This window comes from Hoplias malabaricus, chromosome 2 (assembly GCF_029633855.1).
Source record: "Hoplias malabaricus isolate fHopMal1 chromosome 2, fHopMal1.hap1, whole genome shotgun sequence".
NCBI lineage: Eukaryota > Metazoa > Chordata > Actinopteri > Characiformes > Erythrinidae > Hoplias > Hoplias malabaricus.
The window spans coordinates 41221244-41241592 of record NC_089801.1 but is presented as its reverse complement, the minus strand read 5'-3'; the positions used below and the strand labels follow the sequence as shown (position 1 = coordinate 41241592).

The following is a 20349-nucleotide window of genomic DNA, read 5'->3' as shown; positions in this document are numbered from 1 at the left end:
CATCCAGCCATCTCGTAATCATTAGTGAGGTCAGGGTCTAGTTTTGGAATATGAATTTCTGGCATCAAAACTCCTTCCAAAGGCTTTGGATAAAGTTCCTCCACTCCAGAGATCACAGCTCCACTGATCCTCAGGTGTCCCATGTGCAGCTGCTCCAGAGCATCCCGCTTTGTTTCAGTGCATTTCTATTGATGTCTATGCAGTGTCTATGGTTGAATTGTTTACAGAAGAGAATCTGTGATTTTATGACATTTTTTGTACAAGGACATGATGTGTGTGTGTAGAGTGTCGGTGGAGAGTGTGTGTATGTTTAAATCTAAATACTATGAATGGAGCACAAATATGGAGTGGATTTAGACTGATTGCGGGCAAACAACACCTCTTAATTACCTCCTAATACACACTCTGTGTGTGTGCATGTGTGTGAGTGTGTGTGTGTGGTCTCCAGATGCTGTGAATTGTGAACTGAGTAAAAATATCAAGTGGATTTAGCGCAATTAAACTGTAACAGCAGCCAGCTGCTAATTCGCTAATTAACACTACACTAATCCAAAGCAGACTGGTAACAGTGCTAACATCACTAACAATGCTAATTCCACTAATTCTGCAAAAGGAGAGGGGGAAGATTGCTCATTCTCAATTTGTCCACTAGGTGCTTGGCTGACTCGGTAGTCTAGAAACAGAATGCACACGTGCAGAAGCATGGCAATCTGAAGTAAAGATACACAGAGTAAATACAGAGTAACACAAGTAGCCTGTTGGTACAAACACCCTAAAAGACACAGCTAGCATGTTAGGCTATACAGTAGTGTACTGAACATAATGTAACATTTGCACAATTCGCTATATTATTCTTTACATAATCAAGTACATCTTCAGTCATAACCTGAGATAACATATACCCAACTTAAAGAGGAATAAAAGTTAAAACAGACCTCATAACAAACACATGAACAGGAATAGAACAAAGAAGCACTGGTTACAGACTGCGATTGCACAAGGAGTTAAGAACTTTACCGTGCAGCCCTAGCCCTAAGTCTGCCCCTACTGGTTTCTAACCTGAACTTAGGGGGAATTCTCTAAAATTACATTCATGTATTGTTTTAATAAATGCAGAATATGGACAGGCCTCATTTTACTGAAATAAAGTCCTTCCCTGAAAAAGACGTTGTCTGGCAGCCAGCATGTTGCTCCAAACCCTGTATGCATCATTCAACATTAATGGTGCCTTCACAGATTTGACAGTCACCCATGCCATGTGTACTAATGTATCCCAACCGCCCCCAAAATCATTTAATTTTTTTTGGTTTACATTTTAAACTGTGTCTTAAGTTTTATAGGATTTGTAGAGGATAGACACTGTTCAGTGAAGAGGAACACACCCATGATTTACATTTTTATGTATGTGTGTCTGTGTGTAATATTTTGAGGTGGAGATAAGGGTTTTAAGGGTTATGTCTAAGGTGATGTGGGTGGAGCCTGTCTGTTTGTTGCTTAATTGTGACCTCCAGCATGGTTCACCTCAGGGATTTAGTGTGTGTGTGTGTGTGTGTAAATGTGCACAGTGTGTGTATGTGAGGGTTGTGTGTGTGGGTTGTTTATTTTATTTATTTATTTTTATTTGCAAGGGGGTGTGGTCTAATCCCACTGGTGAGACGGTTAATTCTGTCCCCAGCACGGTTGACCTCAACTGGCAAATTAAGTTCCACAAATCGGATTGGAGTCCTGCCGTCGCTGTGGGCAACCAGTGGAAACAATGTTACAACACACACAGAGATGCATTTGTTTGTGTCCTTGTGTGTGTGTGTGTGTGTGTAAACATAAACACAGTGCTGTGTTAGAACAATGCAAAGAGACAAAAAGTCATATTCAGCAAATTGGAGGGAGAGAGAGAGAGAGAGCGCGAGACAGAGAGAGAGAGAGAGAGAGAGAGAGAGAGAGAGAGAGACTAAATAATAGCTAAATAACCTGCACACTCTCTCTCTCTCTCTCTCTCTCTCTCTTTCTCTCTCTCTCTCTCTATCTCTCTCTCTCTCGCTCTCTCTAATTAGACAGTGCTGTCCAAGCCTGACATGGCGTGTTACTCACGGCTAACTGCTAATGAGTGTTATGAGCTTGTGCCCTCATTTATTCTTCTACCTCTCTTTTTCTCGTAACTTGTAAACACTGGCTTTAGGGTCAAGGAACGAGAGAGAGAGAGAGAGAGAGAGAGAGAGAGAGAGAGAGAGAGAGGGAAAGAAAGACCACAAGCGAGACAGTAGACAGAAAGTAAGACAGATATTCTCTCTCTCTCTCTCTCCTTTGCCCTCCCTTATATTTATTTATAATAATTATTTTAATTACAAAGCTGGTATGTATGTTTGTGTGTGTGTGTGTGTTTGTGTGTGTGTGTGTGTGTGTGTGTCTCAGGGGGATTGCTGTGCATTGGGATATCCCTAAGGACATAATTATAGAGCGCACTGCGTCACCTCTACACACTCTCTCTCTCTCTCTCTCTCTCTCTCTCTCCCTCTCTCTCTCTCACACACACACACTGAGTACATGCATCAGCATTTAAAGACACTTATAAAACCATAAACACACTCCAATACAGTGCAGAGCTGAACAGAGACCAGACAGAAAAAAGAGAAGAGAAGAGGAAGGTTGAGGAAATAATCAGTTGGTTTGGCCACCGAGTGCACAACTGATCTAAATCTACACTAATACAGTAACACACACCCACACACACACACACAATCACCAAATTCATCCCAATATCTCAGACAGCTTTTAAGGGTCATTAGGATACACAGAGGTGCCCCCCGCTGTTAACAATAGCAAAGCGGCTAATGTAGAAAACATCAGTGAAGAAAAGTGTGTGTGTGTGTGATAACCACTTCGGAGACAATGTAACTTCCAATCTGTCCAAGTAAATTACACCACTGAGCTCACAGCATGTAACACACACACACATCCCCAATCTTGTTGTATATTCTGCATAATGACAATAAAGATTAGAGATGCATGAATACCGATACCGTGTTCATTTACTCATACTCGTAATCGCAAACGAGGCTCCGATACCAACATCTGATACCTTGTGCCTAGAGCACATTGCTGCACTAATGAGCTGATAATCTGTGATGACAACCCAAGCAAAGTGGATTGCAGGGAGAACTCGAGAGCAGTAAGTATGCCGCATAAGTTTTAACTGTCCTCGAAAAAGGTGGATTTTTCTTCACTCAAAGTGTATTTTCCTCCAGGGAAATATTTTCCTGTTTGCAAGAGCACTGTTCATTGCCTGATGTGTTATTTCCTCAAACAAAATTATTTTCTCCGCTTGTGAATTTGGAATTGGATCCAACGCCACAGATCAGGCTGCTGCTCTTAAATAAAGTACAGAACTTCCCAGCTGTTATCGTATAATGGAAACTGCCTTCCTATAGATGCACATCACTGTGCAAATGCACATCAAGAGCTTGTTAAATCTCATGTTACCAATTTATAGATAGATAGATACTTTAATTATCCCAGAGGGAATTAAAATTATTGCTGGTGTAATGTGGGAAAATGTTAAATAAAAGATGGACGGTTCAATATATGAACAATAAAGTTTTTAATTAAACAAATATATTTTAATTAATAACTGCACAATGATCCTGAGTGCTTAATTCTAAGTAAGTATTGGTATCAGCAAGTACAAAAACACACATACTTGTACTTGGTTGGAAAAAATGGTATTTATGCATCCCTATTAAATATCATATCTATAAATGTATTACACACACACACACAGTAAACACACACACACACACACAGTAAACATACACACACACACACACAATGAACATATTACATGCACACACAAAATAAACATTAGACACACACACACACACACATTCACTCCTTATTTCAAGGCCCCTATCTGTTTGTTTATTAAGAAGTGTTTGTGTGAGCCTGTGCTTATGCCGCTCTCAAGGCTCTGAGTGTTCCGAGGAAGGCCAAAGTTCTGGAGAGAGGTGGGAAGTTCATGTATACGAGTTTCAGTGGCTCTGAAATGAAGGACCCTTACAGAGATAGAACAACATGAAGAAACATGGTCACTCCCTCAGTGTCAAACACAATGTCATTTGGAACACAGGTTGTCTCTGGAACAGCAGAAAAGCATTATCTGGAGTGATGGCGATCCTCTGGTGTGTGGAACTGTGTTCTCTGGAGTGATGGAATTCCTCTGGTGTCATGCCCATATCTGGGTCAAACCTGATTCAAGGACTCTGGAAACAACAGAAATCCCTGGCTGACCTTCCAGCCCTAAGACTGCACTGCATTTACATCCATATGGACAATGGGGATTACTGTCACAAACCATCTTCCAAAACCATCATTCCATGTCTATCACTGTTTTCACAACCAGGAAACCAGGTCTGGACTGGGAGGACTCAGCACTTGATGCTGTGGGGGGTAACAAGATGAATATGCAAATGCAAATGAGGTGGACATTTATGTCCCCATCTTGATCAATGGAATAATGTGTGATAAAAGGCACATGTATAGGGTGTAAATGTTTATTAGACACCACTTGTGTGTATGTGTTATTGTGTGTCTGTGTGTGTGTGTGGACAGTAGTGTACACACAGTGTGATGTCAGCACCACCTGTCAATTTTACTTTGTTTATTTTGTTTACTTTCAAAACAAACACAGGATGGTGGTGATGGTGGTCGCCAACGGTTATGTGGTGCTCTGATGGTCTTTGACCTTACAAAACGAACAGTAAACTGAAAAGAATCAGATGTACGATAAATAAACCTCTGGTTTGATCGATCGTGCTTGGGCCACAGTAGTGCCAGGGTGTGGCAGGGCACCATGGCACCCCCTTGGATACAGCATGGGGTGGAGGCAGTGTGTATATATATATATATATATATATATATATAGAGAGAGAGAGAGAGAGAGAGAGATAGAGAGAAAGAGAGAGGGAGAGAGAGAGAGAGAGAGAGACAGAGAAAGAGATATATATATAGATATAGAGAGATAGATATTCATAGATAAAGGTGTAGCTTCTGAAGCTTGTAAAAGAGTACAGCACACACTTGGCACACATGGAGAGGACGCACGGACAGAGGACGCTTGGTTTTTTTTTTTTTTATCCCTTTTTTGGCCGGTTTGATCTATTTCTCTGTTTCAGGAAACATGTCCCTCTCAGGGATGCATTAAGGGCGCTGGGCTCCCACTGGTTCAGCCCCCTGGACCCCACAAAAATCTGAAACATCTGACAAGGGACAAATCTGTCCTGGAGGAACAGGACAGCCCTGGCCTCCACTGAGAACATGTCTCACACCCTGTGGAACATAAACTTACAATCCTGGGAGACCACAGTCAACTTGACAGAGGTATGATACAAACTGCTTTACTGATGTGGACCATGTCCTCTGATCTGTAGTTCTACCTCTGCATCATGTCTGGACACATCGAGTCAGAGTCCAAACCTAGACTTCGACACATAGATTCAGAGTCAATGCAGAGACCAGATCACATTGAATCAGAGTCAAAACCTAGAGCCCAAGTCAAGGCTGAGACCACAACACATCAAATCTGAGTCCAGACTCAGTACTCTTGGAATCAGCATCAAAATCTAGACCTGGACACATCTACTCAAAACCAAGAACAGGACCCACTGATTCTAATTCAAAACCTAGACCAGGCCTCATCAAGTCTGAGTCAAGGCTGAGACCAAACCACATAGAGTCGAAGTTAAGACTTAGACTGGGACATGCCATTGTCAGGGTCATGACCTGGAACAGGAATCACTGATTCTGATTCAAGACCTTGAACAGGACACAATTAGTCAAATTCAAGACCTAGTCCGGGACACATAGATTCTGAGGCCAAGACTAAGACACATCGAGCCAGAGTCAAAACCTAGCCTGGGACACATTGAATCAGAGCTGAGGACACTAACTGAGTTTGCCCTATTGGAAGAGCCCTGGTCCACAATGTGAAGCAAATTCGATTCGTATCCCACCTCTAACGAGGAGATGGTGGTCTCTTAGGAGAAGGGGTTGGGTTTTTGCAGGATCCAAGGATTTTTATTTCTTTTCTTTTTGCTCCCCTCTATCCGTGTGTGGTCATTTTACAAAGAGAGGAATAATAATAACAATAATAATAATAATAATAATAATAATAATAATATCTCCAGCAAATATTATAAATAAAATAAATACTGGACTTTCTCTGACCCTGGACAGAGAAAGGAAGGAATAAAGTATAGAAGACAGCTCAGAATTCCGGTCGAACCGGAGTTTGGATAGTGTCCAGGAATGTCTATTAATGTCAGTGTTCACTAAAGGGCTCAGATCTTCGAAAGCTTTTCAGAGAGTCCTAATCCCTACATTCTTTCATTCTCTCACTCTTTTTCACTCTTTCTCCATTCTTCTTATTCCTCCATTCTCTCCTTCTTTCCTGTTTTCAGTTTTTTCCTCAGTCCCGCTGAGAATGCTCCAGCACATCTCAAAGAGTAGTCCAGCACCAGAAATGTGAAGCAATTTTAAAAAAAGGAAAAAAAGAAAGAAAATAGATAAAAGTGAAAAAGTGAAGAAACAAGAAAAACAACAGCTTCTGCCCTTTGCTTTTAAAAACAAAAGCTGTAAAAGTAAAAAAAAAAAAAAGGAAAAATATTTAAAACGGCTGCTTATGCCGTCTCAGACAGGTCCACTCGGAACGTGCTTGGAAATCCTTTCCCGTGCTGAATAATGGACAGAACAGGAGGAAAAGGAGAAGAACAAGAAGTAGGAGAAGGAGAAGAGAAAGGAAGAGGAGGAGGAGAAACAGAAGGAAAACTGTCATTAACAAAGAGCACATTAAAGCGATGGCCACCTTTTATCAGACCATGTCCTCTGACATATCCTCCACCACATGGGGACCCATCCAATCCAAGTCAAAGTCAAGACCTGGACATTTACATGCTGAGACTGGGACACATAATCTGTCAGAAAGCCAAGACCAAGAACATCAAATCTGAGTCAAGGCTGAGACTGGGACACATCGAGTCCGAGTCAAGGCAGAGACCAGTATATATTGAGCCAAAGTCAAGGCGGAGACCTGGTCGTTGAGTCTCTTTTAAAGGCAGAGGCCAGGACATGTCAAGGAGGAGACCAGGAAGTTTTGAGTCCAACTCAAGGACTAGACTGGGACACATCGAATTTGAGTCAAGTCTGAGATGGGACATCAAGTCTGAGTCCATGCTAAGACCAGGACAAATTACATCTAAAGATAATCTTGAGACAAGGAGCATGTCCCCTGCAGCTAAGGATGTTTGGACAGAAAGGTGGGCTCCATCACTTTAACCAGTTCCTTACCACAAGGAAAGAAAAGAGGCAGTTTTTTTTGATTACACATGCATGCATGCAAATGACATATGCACATAGAGTTATGGGTGTAAACATAGCACTGAAGAACAGTGGCCACCTTTTCAGAAACAACCCCATCTACCCCTTCTTAAAGTGGAATAATATTCAGATTCAACAGAATATGCCAAAACCTCCCTCCCTCTCTTAAGGTGGAATAGGGCTCTGATCCAACACAACACAATAAAACTCTGTTCTATGGTAACAATAGTGTAGAAACACACATGAAATGCCATGCTGACCACACACATTAGATCTGCCTCAAACTTTGCATATTTTATAAGAGAAGTGTGGCCAGTCATTAGAATAGAATGGGGGTGGTCCCGATTAAGTGGCCATGTGTTCTTTGTCAGCAGCATTCATGCATCATATTTTGTGTTTGTGTGTGTGTGTGTGTGTGTTTGTGTGTGTGTGTGAGTGAGTGAGTGAGTGAGTGAGTGATGTTTTATATTGGGTTGGATTAGCCAATCAGGTAGAAGAATAATTCCTTAAACAACCAATCAGCAATAGATTCATCAACACTGAGGGAGAGGGGTATTAGAAGTGGACAACACTCAAAATGTTTAGTCCAAAACAAGTTCTTTATTGATTAACTGCAAAAATTTCAGACGTTTATGTCTTTATTGTTGTTTTTCTTGTGGAGAGGGGGGTGGGTGGTTCTTTGGAAGGGTTGGGGGAACATTTTTAAATAAAGAGAAAGTGAAAATATTTGGATTTGTAGGGTAAGAAGTTACATTAATTAAGAGTTACATTACAGAAATAATAATAATAATAAAAAATAATAATAAACATGACCACTGTGAGTGTCTGGAGCCCTGGCTTTGCCACAGACACATCTATAAAAGCAAATGCAAATTATGCAACTTAAAAAATATTCTTTTGATGAATTGAACATACCGGGGTGGGTGGTTAAAAATAAACATGTCCTGTTAAAAATAATACGCATATATTATTGTAATTACTTCTTTATGTATTTCCAGTATATTAAAGTCAGAGGATGATGCCCTAAAAGTTGGGGGGAGGGTAATTTTTGGGGTGCGTGTCTTTGGCACAAGGCTGTGTATATCAACTAGGTTTATTTGTTGGGGGAGGGATTAAATTAACCAAAAGAAAAAAAAAAAAACAATAATAATAATAATAATAATAATAATAATAAGAAGAAGAAGAAACAGAAGAAGAACAAGAGACATTGTGCTTTAGGTGATTGGACCCCTGGCATTGCCACAAATGCACATAACCCCTTGTTAGGTTTTTTTTTTTTTTTTTTTTTTTTTTCTTGTGTAAGTGACAGTACATGGTCTGTTAGTCTCTGGACAGTGATTTCACATGGTCTGTGTATTTAAGTGACAGCTAGCGATGCCACTATGGCACAGACATCTTTGTATAATTTTAGATTGACCACAAGGGCTCTGTAGTGTCTGGATTGTGACGTTGAGGGCCCGTGGTGTTTGGAGAGTGCAGTTGGTCTGTAGTGCCTGAACAGTGCCATTGGGGGTCTGTATTGTTGGGGGTGTGTAGAGTCTAGACAATGCCGTACGGTCTCTGGAATGTCTGGACTCATTAAGTGTCTATAGTGTCTGGACAGTGTCATACGACATCTGTACTCTCTGGACAGTGCCATGAGGGGTCTATAGTGTCTGGACCATGCCATTGGGGTTCTGTAGTGTCTGGACTGTGCAAGTGGGGGTCTGAAGTGTCTGGACTGTGCCATTAGGGTCTGTAGTGTTTGATCTTTAGGTTCTGGACAGTGCTGTTGAGGATCTGTTAGTGTCAGACAGTGACTGGATGTGTGGATGCTGTCTAGGGCAGGGCCCAGTTAATGGTTGGTAGGGATGCTGTACTCATGCAGGTGGGGGTGCTGTACTCGGTAAGACCCTCTGAGTGTCTGTGTGAGCAGGGAGTGGGTGGCGAGGTCACCATGGTGTGACTTGTCTTTGCCGAAGGTGGAGAAGGAGCGCTCATATCCTAGCATGCTCTGCATCACCAACGCCCGTACCTCGCTGTCTGGCACCGCATCCATTCCCGGGACATGCAGGTTGCTACGGTAATCTCCTCCTTGACGACTGTCACCGGGCACAAAGGACGGCATCCAACAACGGTCGGAGTGACCCAGTGCTTTACACTCATCTGTGCAGTTGGAGAACAGGTCCGCCCCTAGGGACAAGAAACGGAACATCAGCATCTGCCCATTTGTCCCTCCACCCTTCACTCCTTCATCCCTCCACTCCATCTGTCCCTCCGTCTTTCACTCCTTCATCTGCCCATTCATTTTTTGTCCCTCCACACTTCACTCATTCATCCATCCATACATCCTTCCACCTTTCTTCATTACTTCTTCATGCATCTGCATCCTTCCACCTTTCACTCCTTCATCTGCCCACCCATCCCTCCATCCATTCATCCTTCTCTCTCTCTCTCTCTCTCTCTCTCTCTCTCTGTGTATGTGTGTGTGTGTGTGTTGATATGACGTTTGTTATATAATTTTTTCTTTAAAGTGTGTGTGTGTGTATGAGTGAGTGTGTGTGTGTGTGTGTGTGTTTGGGGGGGGTGTGCAAGTGATGTGAGACATTGGATATTAAAGATCACCCTCCAGGCATTTGTCGCTCCCTCCCTCTCTCCCTTCACATCCGTTCACTCTCCCTTCACTTTACCCCATCATTTCTTCCCACCCCTGGTCTTTTTCAGTTCACCGTCCACCCTCTGTCCATCTCTGCCCCCCCCCACTTTTTGTGTGTATATATATATATATATATATATATATATATATATATATATATATATAGTGTTTCTTTACACTACAAAAGTTCCACGTCTGTGTGTGTGTGTGTGTGCTGCAGGGGTTCATTAGTGTTTGCTGTGATGCCATCCTGCTCTCTGCCTCCTTTATTTATTCATCCATCGCTCTCTATCTCTATCTCTCTATCTCTATCTCTATCTTCCCCATGGAGTGTAATTAGCATCCCCAGTGTAGTCATTAGTATGTGTGTGTACCCTCTGTGTTTGTATGTGTGTGTGTGTGTGTTTGGCTGGTTTTCTGAGAGTGTAAAAACACTGCAGATAGATAGAGAGAGACAGGGAGTGTTATAAAATTGATGTGACTAAATAATAAGGGCATGGAATTCATCAGTGCATACTTGTTTGTTGTGTGTAAGTGGGGAAACTAAACATTTAATCAGTATAAAATAATAATATTATAATAATACAAACAATAATAGTAATAATCGCTTTCATCATTATTATCAGGAGATTTAGATCAGGAGATGATTTGAGAGTTTAGTCTCAAATCATGTCATGGCCATTCATAACACACACACACACACATATACACATGCACACACATACACACACACACACACACACACACACACACACACACACAGAATCTTTGAGTCAGAGGAGCCATGATCCTAAACTGTGATGAAAGACAGGAAAACTAGCCTTTAATGCTGTATCTGAAGGATGTGTTGCTAGGATACAGAAGTCCGACAGTAGCCTTTTGTGTGTGTGTGTGTGTGTTTTGGGGGGGGGGGGGGGTTTATAAAGTGTCAATAATTTTGAAGTTAATTTGTCACACTATGTTTCTTTCTACACAGGGTTAATAGCATATAATAGTAGTAGTAGTAGTAATAATAATAATAATAATAATATATGATGAAAATAAAAAAGCCTCACAGCCATAACCCACAAAATGATGCCTTCCCATCAGTGAAGATGGCCAATCAGAGCGAAGAACTGTGTCTGCTTCAGAAAGGCTCTGACACAAACAAAAACAACACAGGTAACCTGCCAAACACTGTGTGTCATGAGTGTGAGACACACTTTACACATACCACACATCCACACACACACAGTGCACAGTTCCACAGAGTCAGGAAAAGCAGTAACAATAACCAATAAACTCCAAATTTACCCATTTACAAACACACAAATGCAGTACACATAACACACACTCAAACTGTGCACATAACACACTCACATTCACACATACACATAGCACAAATACACAAACACATTCACACAGTACACACACACTTTCTGACAGATTTCAGGGAAAACCAAAGCCACAAAATGGATTTCTGTGTTTCTTCGTATTAGAAATTTATAGTAAATCCCTGTGACCAGCTCAGACACAACCCACACACACACACACACACACACAGAGCGGTCCGCTCTAAATACTCGCTCTGACAGAGTCGGGTCTAAAGAGCAGAGATTCAAATTTTGATATGAAAAAAGAGTGCAGTATTGTAGCATTAACAACAGCACAGCAGTACTAACGCAAACCAGTGGTCTTCTACACATACATGCACACAAATATTCTCTCTCTCACTCTCCCTCCCTCTCTCTCTCTCTCTCTCTCTGTGTGACTCTCTCTCCCTCTCTGTGTGACTCTCTCTCTCTCTCTCTCTCTCTCTCTCTCTCTCGCTCCCTCACTGTTTATTTTAACCTCATTCTGCCTCTCTATGCACTTTATGTCTCTCTTTTCTGAAGCTCATCACATCTTTTTATGAATGAGCTGCAAAAATCCTCCACACTTCATCAGAATTAAAATACAAGAAGTGCAGAAACACACTGTTAGTACACCTGATGAGAGAGAGAGAGAGAGAGAGAGAGAGAGAGAGAGAGAGAGAGAGAGAGAATATAATCTCTACAGAAACACACGGGACGCCCTGGGGCAGCTGCCCATAAGCCTAAATTCAGCCTGCCCAATGCCAGCATCCTTCAACAGAGCCTTCATTATAGCCTTTACTACAATCTTTACTACAGTCTTCACTACAACCTTCACTACAGTCTTCATAACACAGCCTTCACTACAGTTTTCACCACACAGCCTTCACAGTGCTCACTACACAGCTTTTAATACAGTCTTCACTACAGTCCTCACCACAGAACCTGTACTACAGCTATCACTACAGTCTTCACTAAATCCTTCACTACACATACAGACAGATTTTACTACCACACAGATTTTACTACAGCCTTCACTACACAGCATGGAGGAAACCCACACAGACACAGGGAGAACACACTAGACTCTTCACAGACAGTCACCTGGAGGAAACCCACGCAGACACAGAGAGAACACACCACACTCCTCACAGACAGTCACCCGGAGGAAACCCACGCAGACACAGGGAGAACACACCACACTCCTCACTGACACTCACCCGAAGCGGGAATCGAACCCACAACCTCCAGGTCCCTGGAGCTGTGTGACTGCGACACTACCTCCTGCACCACCGTGCCGCCCCAATCAAAAACATTGCTTTTAAATTTTGAAGCTATGAAAGAAATCAACAAACTAAAAATTCTCCTTGGGGAAGGGAATGCAATGAGGTTTGCGGATCATATACAAGGTTTGCGGATCTGAAGAAGTCTCAAATCACACACTGAGGGTCACACACTGAGGGTGTGAGTCAGCTGGAGATTTATTAAACTCAATATGTAAAGCAAGATCAAAACCAGAAGGAATATTCCAAAACTACAAGTCCAAAAGACAACAATGAGTATCAGGCAACATGTAAAAAAAACAAAAAACCAAAAAAAACCAAAACAAAACCGTAGCCTGTTTAAAAAACAGGTGTCTCGTAATTGCAGAAATAACACAAAATATACTCTGCAACTATGTAGACAAAACAGAGAGTATAAAAGAACACTATGTAACATTTTGATGCTTCACTGACTTGAGTATAGGGAGAATAGAGCCTCTGTCGTTGCTACTCTTGGCTCAGCACTGCAGAAACTGCACTATGTAACTTTTGGAGGAGGGCAGGAAACCACTTCTTCCATCCCCCTCCCTACCAGTTTCAGTACCGTTCTGTTAAAGTTAATTGCACTAGGAGGAGTCCCAGGACCACAAAAAAATAAAAACTCAAATCTTACCTAGTGTTCCTAAATGAGTTCTGTTGCAGAGAACACACTAAAGGCTGGTTTATGCTTTTCACGTTGACTCAATGCAGAGCCTAAGACGTAGTCTGTACAAATGTCCTATGCCATTGTGAAAGTTTATACGTGTTGGCGTCTGTGTTGCACTGCAATTACACCGCCAAACCACTAGGGCTGAATTTCAAGCATCTTCCTCAACCCTATGTAGTACACAATGTAGTGGTGTAGTGCTATAAGTTTTCCAAATTTTTAAAGTGCACTATTTGGCCACACAACCTTTTCAACAGTCTTCACTATAATCATCACTACAGTCTTCGAAACAGCCTTCACTACACTCTTGACCACACAGTCTTCACTACAAAGCTGCCACTACAGTCATCACTAGTTTTCACTAAACACTTCACAAAAGTCTTCACCACAAAGTCTTTACAACACAGTCTTCTCTACAATCCTTACTACAGCTTTCACCACAGCCTCCACTACAGCCTTCACTATAACACCCTTCACTACACAGCCTTAACTACTGCCTTCACTAACTACAGCCTTCAAGACACAGCCTTCACTAAAGCCTTCACCACACAGCCTTCTTTACAGTCTTCACCACAGTCTTCACTACAGTCTTACAGTCACTAAAGCCCTCACATCTCAGCTTTAATTTCCCTGTAAATACACAGTAGAGCAGTAGAATCAGGTGTGTAACTGAATTGTGTTTGTGTTTACTGACCCGTAGAGTGCCCCCTGTTGGTGGCATCGTGATCACTGTCCCCCTGCTCACTGTCTCCATGTCCACTGTCTTTAGAGCTCACTATATCAGCCTCCTGAAATGCTGAGCTAGGGAGGGAGAGAGAGAGAGAGTGAGTGAGAGCAAGAGAGAGAGAGAGAGAGAGAGAGAGAGAGAGAGAGAGAGAGAGAGAATAAGGAACAGCTCTTAATCGTGTGTGTGTGTGTGTGTGTGTGTGTGTGTGTGTTTATGTGTGTATGGTACCTGTTAACGCGGCGTTGTCTGTCCAGGTAACTCAGCTCTGTTCTCTGGTGTTTTGTCTGAAACAAGGAAAGGAGCAAATTCTGATTCAATTTCTCAAAATAATTGTAAACTTATTTCAGACTCAAGACTTGATTCAGACTCAACACTGCATTTGGATTCAAGTCAGAAGTGCCTTGGTTCATATTTAAAACCTGATTCAGATTCATTTCAAAATTGAATTTAGATTTGAGATTGGATTCAGAGTCAGTTCAAGAATCAATTCAGACTTAAGATCTGATTCAGACTTAGTTCAAGACTTGATTTAGACTCAGCTGAAGCCTTCATTGAGATTCACTTCTGTTCAGACGCAATGGCTGATTCAGATTGTGTGTGTGTGTATGTGTGTGTGTGTGTGTGTGTGTAGGCAGTGTCTCTGTGTCCCACTGCCTGATCATTATCAGATTCATCAATTCATTTCAGACACATATGCAACAGACACCATCAGAAACTAGACAGCAGGAACTACAGCACGCCTCCAACACACACACACACACACACACACACAGACACTGAGTACGACACAATCACAACACTGTGATAAGGGCAGACGTTTGTAGACACCTGTTATTACAAGTGAAGTCCCCCAGAAGACGCTCTGAGCCTAATATCAAGAAGTACAGTTGTGTGTGTGTGTGTGTTGGTCCCTCACCTCGCTGGACAGGATACTGCCATTGGAGATAATGTCTGGTTGCTGCTGCTGTTGCTGCTGCTGCTCTGTGAAGCCGGTCCGTTCTCCTGGGTCTGCCGTGACACTGGGTTTCAGGAACATAAGCTCAGTGCTGGACTCCGGGGTCAGACAGACCTGGTAGCAGTAGTTTTGAACATTTCTGTGGAGATGCCGAGCTCCAAAGCTTCCAGACTCCTCCACTGGCCCAGGGACGCTCTGCCCAGCTGTGCTCTGCACCAGCATAATGTCCGATTTGCTTAGCTTCTTCTTCTTGCGGCTGCGGCGCCCCCCTGTGGCGGTGTCCCCGCAGCAGGAGCAGCAGGAGCAAGACCTCCAATCATCCCCTCGGGTGAGGCAGGAGCGAGACAACTTCTTGTCCTTCCGGCAACGGATGGCGAGGACAATCATAGCCAGAAGAAAGATGAAGGAGACGGATCCAAGGGCTACAATGAGTATGAGTGTGAGATCCAGGGCACCCTCACCATGCCCATGACCATGCAGGCCTTTCTCTGCCCTCCCGGATGTACCACCGGCCACGGCATCCACTAGCACAATACTGACCGTGGTGGAGGCGGACAGTGGAGGTTGGCCATGGTCACGGACCTCCACTAGGAGCTCGTACGGCCACTGGGAAGAATCCCGTTTCTTGGAAACCACTCGCCTGGCTGTCCTAAGCTCCCCTGTCCTCCAGTCCATGCGGAACATTCCCAGTTCATTTCCGCGGATAATGCTGTAAGATAGTCGGGCATTCTCTCCATCATCTGCATCCATGGCAATGATTCGAGTCACTAGGTATCCTGGCTCGGCTGTGCGAGGTAAACGTTCCAAGGCTGTGCCGTTTTGCGCTGCGGGGGCGATGATACTTGGTGCATTGTCGTTCTGATCCACCACAACGACTCTGACCGTGGCGTTGTCTGCAAGCTGATGCTCGTCTCCGGAATCCCTCGCACTGACTGTGAAGCTGAACTCCCGGATTTGCTCGTAGTCAAAAGATCGGAGCGCGTAAAGGTATCCGTTATCTGAGTTCACAGAGACGTACGTCAGCACAGACATTCCCTGGATCTCACGTTCTTCAATGGCATAGGTAACCCGGGCATTCACACCCAAGTCTGGGTCCAGAGCGCTTACTGCGTAGATGTAAGCTCCAGGAACATTGTTCTCACTCACATGGACATCGTACGAAGGCTGCGTGAAGTGGGGAGCATTATCGTTCTCGTCTGAGACTCGGACGCGGACGGACTTGCTTGTGGAGAGTGGCGGTGTCCCTCCATCTCTCGCAACCACCGTTAACGTGTAACTGTCAGCATTCTCTCTGTCCAGCTGTCCGTCTGTCACTACTGTGTAATAATTCCGAAAGGAGGGTTTCAGCTTGAATGGTGCAGAGTCTTCTCCTAAGAGTTCACAGCTGACTTGTCCATTGTCTCCTGAGTCTTTGTCCGAGACACTCAGCATGGCCACCACTGTCCCCGGTGCCGAGCTCTCACTGACCGCCTCGCTCACTGTGCTGAAGCTGACCTCCGGTGCATTATCATTGACATCCACCACTTTGACCAGTACTTTGCAGTGCGCAGGGACGGCGTTGGGCCCCATGTCTCGAGCCTGGACATAGATCTGGTGCGTGCTGCTCTCCTCATAGTCTACAGCGCCAAACACCTCCACACGACCACTCTGAGCGTCCACTGTGAACAGCTGCCTGACGCTGGGCAGGTTGTGGCTGCTGAGGGAGTACACCACCTCTCCATTGGTGCCCTCATCTACGTCGGTGGCATTCAGTTGGATCACAAGCATCCCCGGTGTGGCGTCCTCACGGAGGTTGACCGTGTAGACTGGCTGGTCAAACACTGGAGTGTTGTCGTTGGAGTCCAGAACTCGGACCACGAGGAGGGCGGTCCCTGTGCGCTGGGGTTGCCCTCCATCCACTGCCGTGAGGACATAGCGGTGGATCGCCTGGTGCTCTCGGTCCAGCGGCTTCTCCAGGACGAGCTCCGCGAACCGGTTCCCATCTCCTTGTGTCTGGACGTCCAGGGAAAAGTACTCATTCCCAGTAATCGCATACCCACTTAGGGCATTTGTCCCCACATCGGGGTCAGCAGCACTTTCCAGGGGGAAACGAGTCCCTGGAGTGGCGCTCTCTGTGATTTCCACAACAATGTCGGATGAAGGGAACACTGGAGCATTATCATTCACATCCAGAACCTCCACCTCCACCCGGAACAGCTCCAGTGGGTTCTCCAAGAACACCTCCAGGTGCAAAAGGCAGGGCTGCTGCTGCTGGGTGTTCTGCCGGCAGATCTCCTCGCGGTCCGTCCTGGCGCCCACTGAAAGAATTCCATTCTCTGCATTCACGTCTAGGAGTGGCGTCCTGGAGCTGGGCACCGTCTGGAAGCGCCGAGCCCGAAGCTTGGTGACATCCAGCCCCAGGTCCTCAGCCACATTTGCAACTAGAGTGCCCCGTTCCTGCTCCTCAGGAACAGAGTAACGAAGCTGCCCCTGCCCCCTGCTTACCAGCCACAGGGACAGAGTCAGCACCAGTGGCAACATCTCCAACAGTGAGAGAGAGAGAGAGAGAGACACCCACTGTCCTCCACCCTTTTTTCACTTGCCCTCACCTCTGTCTCACCCTTGCTCTCAGAAGTCCCTTGACAGGGCCCTTAACAGGCTCACATTGCCACAACTCAAACCTGAAGGGGGTTTAAAGTGGTCGGACAGTTACAAAGCTGACCCTATTTTAAACAACCAGTGCTGTTTAAGGTGGCTGGACACAGTTATAGAGTGAAACCTGTTGTTAAGGATCTGTGCAAGCTTAAAGTGGTCATAAGCAGCTAAAATGCCAAACTTATTCCAAATGACCAGTCTGTTTTAAGGTGGTCGGATAGAGTTACAGAGATGACCCTGTTATAAACAATCATTGCAATTTTAAGGTTGTCAAACGCAATTACAGGGTCTAAACTTTTCTAAAAACTGGTATTTAAGTTAGGTGGTCCGATACAGTTAGAGGCGCAAGGTCTTGCCACTTGTTAACAAAACTATTACTGCAGCCAGATTTTTAGGTGTCAGACTTTCTTTAAGGTGGCGTTACATGATATACTTCAAAGCAACAAAATTAAGGCTGAATGCTGGGTGATCTGTGACCCCCCCCCCCCATCATCCTCCCCCTTCTTCCCTAGAGAAATAAGCACCTCTCTCTCTCTCTCTCTCTCTCTCTCTCTCTCTCTCTCTCTCTCTCTCTCTCTCTCTCTCTCGTTACGTGCCAAAGCTCCTTCCTTGCTCCAGAGCCATAACTCCACCTTAAATCTCTGTTGCCCGGGGTATGTTTGTGGAGGGGGCGAGCTTCGCTTCCCTGATCTGGGGGTGGGGGCTTCAACACTGCGTCAGCTCCCGTACAGAGTCCGGCAGAAGTAGCCAGGAGTAAACATGACGCCCTAAAAACTGTAAACAAAAAAAAAAAAAAAAAAAAAAAAAACAAATCCTCCTCTTCACGCGAGCGTGCTCTCCACCACGGAGCGCGCGCCGTAACTCCCCCGGTACTCCACGGCAGGTGCGCACGCACGCATTACCGAAAAGACTATAGAAAAATAAAGAAAACAGCGTTCTCTCTCTCTCTCTCTGCTTCTCTTCTTTTCTTCGCACGAACACCGTCTCTCTCTCTCTCTCTCTCTCTCTCACTCTCTCTCTCGTCGCACGCCACGGTCCTCTTCTGCGCGAGCTGCGCCGCTGCCTTCTGCTTTTGCTGAGCGCGAGCGGCTCCTGATTGGCCAAAAGCGCGCGTCAATCCACAAAGTGGTTTAATGCAGGCCACGCCCCCTTTCCCACTCTTCTCTGTCGCTTAGGTCTGTCTCATTCTTTCTTCTCTTTCTCTCTGTGTTCTCTCTCTCTCTCTCTCTCTCTCTCTCTCTCTCTCTCTCTCTCTCTCTCTCTCTCTCTCCCGCAGTGTCGCTCGTGCACTGCATGCCGAGTGCCGCTCGTGCTCTTTTACCCCTCACCGCTTCACTACCTGCTTTAAAACAATTACTGTCCACCCTCCACAGACCAAAAACCCCATTTATCGCCAGCTATCTCTAATTACCCCCCCCCCCCCCCCCCCACACACACACACACACACTTCTACTGTACACACGAACACACCCTTCCACAAAGAAACACAATCGGACCCTGTCGCGAGCGCAAAGCACACCCAAACACCTTCACACTATTAAATATACAATGTGTGCGTTTGTGTGTGTGTGTGTGTGTGTGTGTGTGTGTGTTTAGTACGTGCGTGCGTGTGTGTGTGTTACCATGATAAACCACTGTTCGAAGTACACATGGGGTTCAGCGTCTGATAAACACACACTCCACCTCACGATTTTCAGCGTCCTACAGCGCCTCCACGCGGCTGCGCCCACACACACACACACACACACACACACACACAGAGAGAGAGAGAGAGAGAGAGAGAGAGAGAGAGAGAGAGAAAGAGAGATATTATATTAAAGGGGAATACTCATTTGCATACTTAAATATTTAAATATTGAAATGGACTTTAAATCATTCATTCACTCCCTCTCTCTCTCTCTCGTTCTCTGATACACACAGACAGTGATCTGTCCATCCATCAGTGAGGGAGGGTGGGAGGCTGAAGCGTGAGAGACTGATGCCACTCTCTCTCACTCTGACCTCACACACTCCACACTCATCCATCATCCCTCCATCAGAGAGAGAGAGAGAGAGAGAGAGATTTGGATAGAGAGAGAAAGAGACAGAGAACGAGAGAGAATGGGAGAGAGAGAGAATGAGAGAGAGTGAGAGAAACAGAGTGTAGAATTAATACTGAACTTCATTGATGCCATCAGTTCACATTTCACCAGTTCACACTGATTCACATTAAAATCATGGTGCATTCAGACTCTGTCAGTCCGTACAAAATCAATATTCAAAGATGAATACATTAATAATAGTAATAGCAATAGTTCAGTAAATATAAAGATCAGCTGCTCTATTGCACAAGGACTCATCTCATACACTTCTAATACCATCCAGAGAGGAGAGAGAGAGAGAGAGAGAGAGAGAGAGAGAGAGGGAGAGAGAAAGCGAGAGAGAGAGTGAGTGAGAGAGAGAGAAAGAGAGAGAGAGAGAGAGAGAGAGAGAGAATATGTCACTCTTTTCCATTGGGGAATGGACAGACCCTCGTGATGTCATCTCTTGGCAGCTGTCATTCCATCTCTCCCTAATGTCTGCACAATATCATTACACTTATCCCTCTCTCCTACTATCCATCACCTCTCCCTCCATCATCCCCTTCTGTATAACTCTATAACTTTCTCTCCCTCCTAGAAGCTTTAGGCAATTCAGCACCATGGACAGTCCAGCTTTTAGAAAAAAAAAGTCTTTAGAACCTGGAGGACAGGAC

The 20349-nt window shown here is 44.5% G+C and overlaps 1 protein-coding gene across 2 annotated transcripts; it reads right to left on the bottom strand.

Annotated features, from left to right (window-relative positions):
• Nucleotides 1-3776: 3776 nt before the first annotated feature.
• On the bottom strand, nucleotides 3777-18075 carry pcdh10a (protocadherin 10a). Of its 2 annotated transcripts, XM_066662333.1 has the most exons (5): nucleotides 14943-18075; nucleotides 14255-14310; nucleotides 13994-14100; nucleotides 9380-9537; nucleotides 3777-6722 (listed from the first exon to the last, which is right to left on the bottom strand). In XM_066662333.1, the coding sequence occupies exons 1-5, from the start codon at nucleotides 17499-17501 to the stop codon at nucleotides 6669-6671; spliced, it is 2934 nt and encodes a 977-aa protein (XP_066518430.1). In that variant the 5' UTR covers nucleotides 17502-18075; the 3' UTR covers nucleotides 3777-6668. The 2 variants fall into 2 exon arrangements, with proteins under 2 accessions (XP_066518430.1, XP_066518429.1); XM_066662332.1 differs by lacking the exon at nucleotides 3777-6722 and having other exon boundaries at nucleotides 8034-9537.
• Nucleotides 18076-20349: the final 2274 nt, after the last annotated feature.

Bases quoted from the DNA above. Each gene is read 5' to 3' on its own strand.
- pcdh10a (XM_066662332.1), bottom strand. From the start codon at position 17,501: ATGTTGCCACTGGTGCTGACTCTGTCCCTGTGGCTGGTAAGCAGGGGG. The intron at 14,311-14,942 runs GTGAGGGACCAA...TCCTTGTTTCAG, and splicing joins GCAGTATCCTGTCCAGCGAG to ACAAAACACCAGAGAACAGA. The intron at 9,538-13,993 runs GTCAGTAAACAC...TCTTGTCCCTAG, and splicing joins CAACAGGGGGCACTCTACGG to GGGCGGACCTGTTCTCCAAC.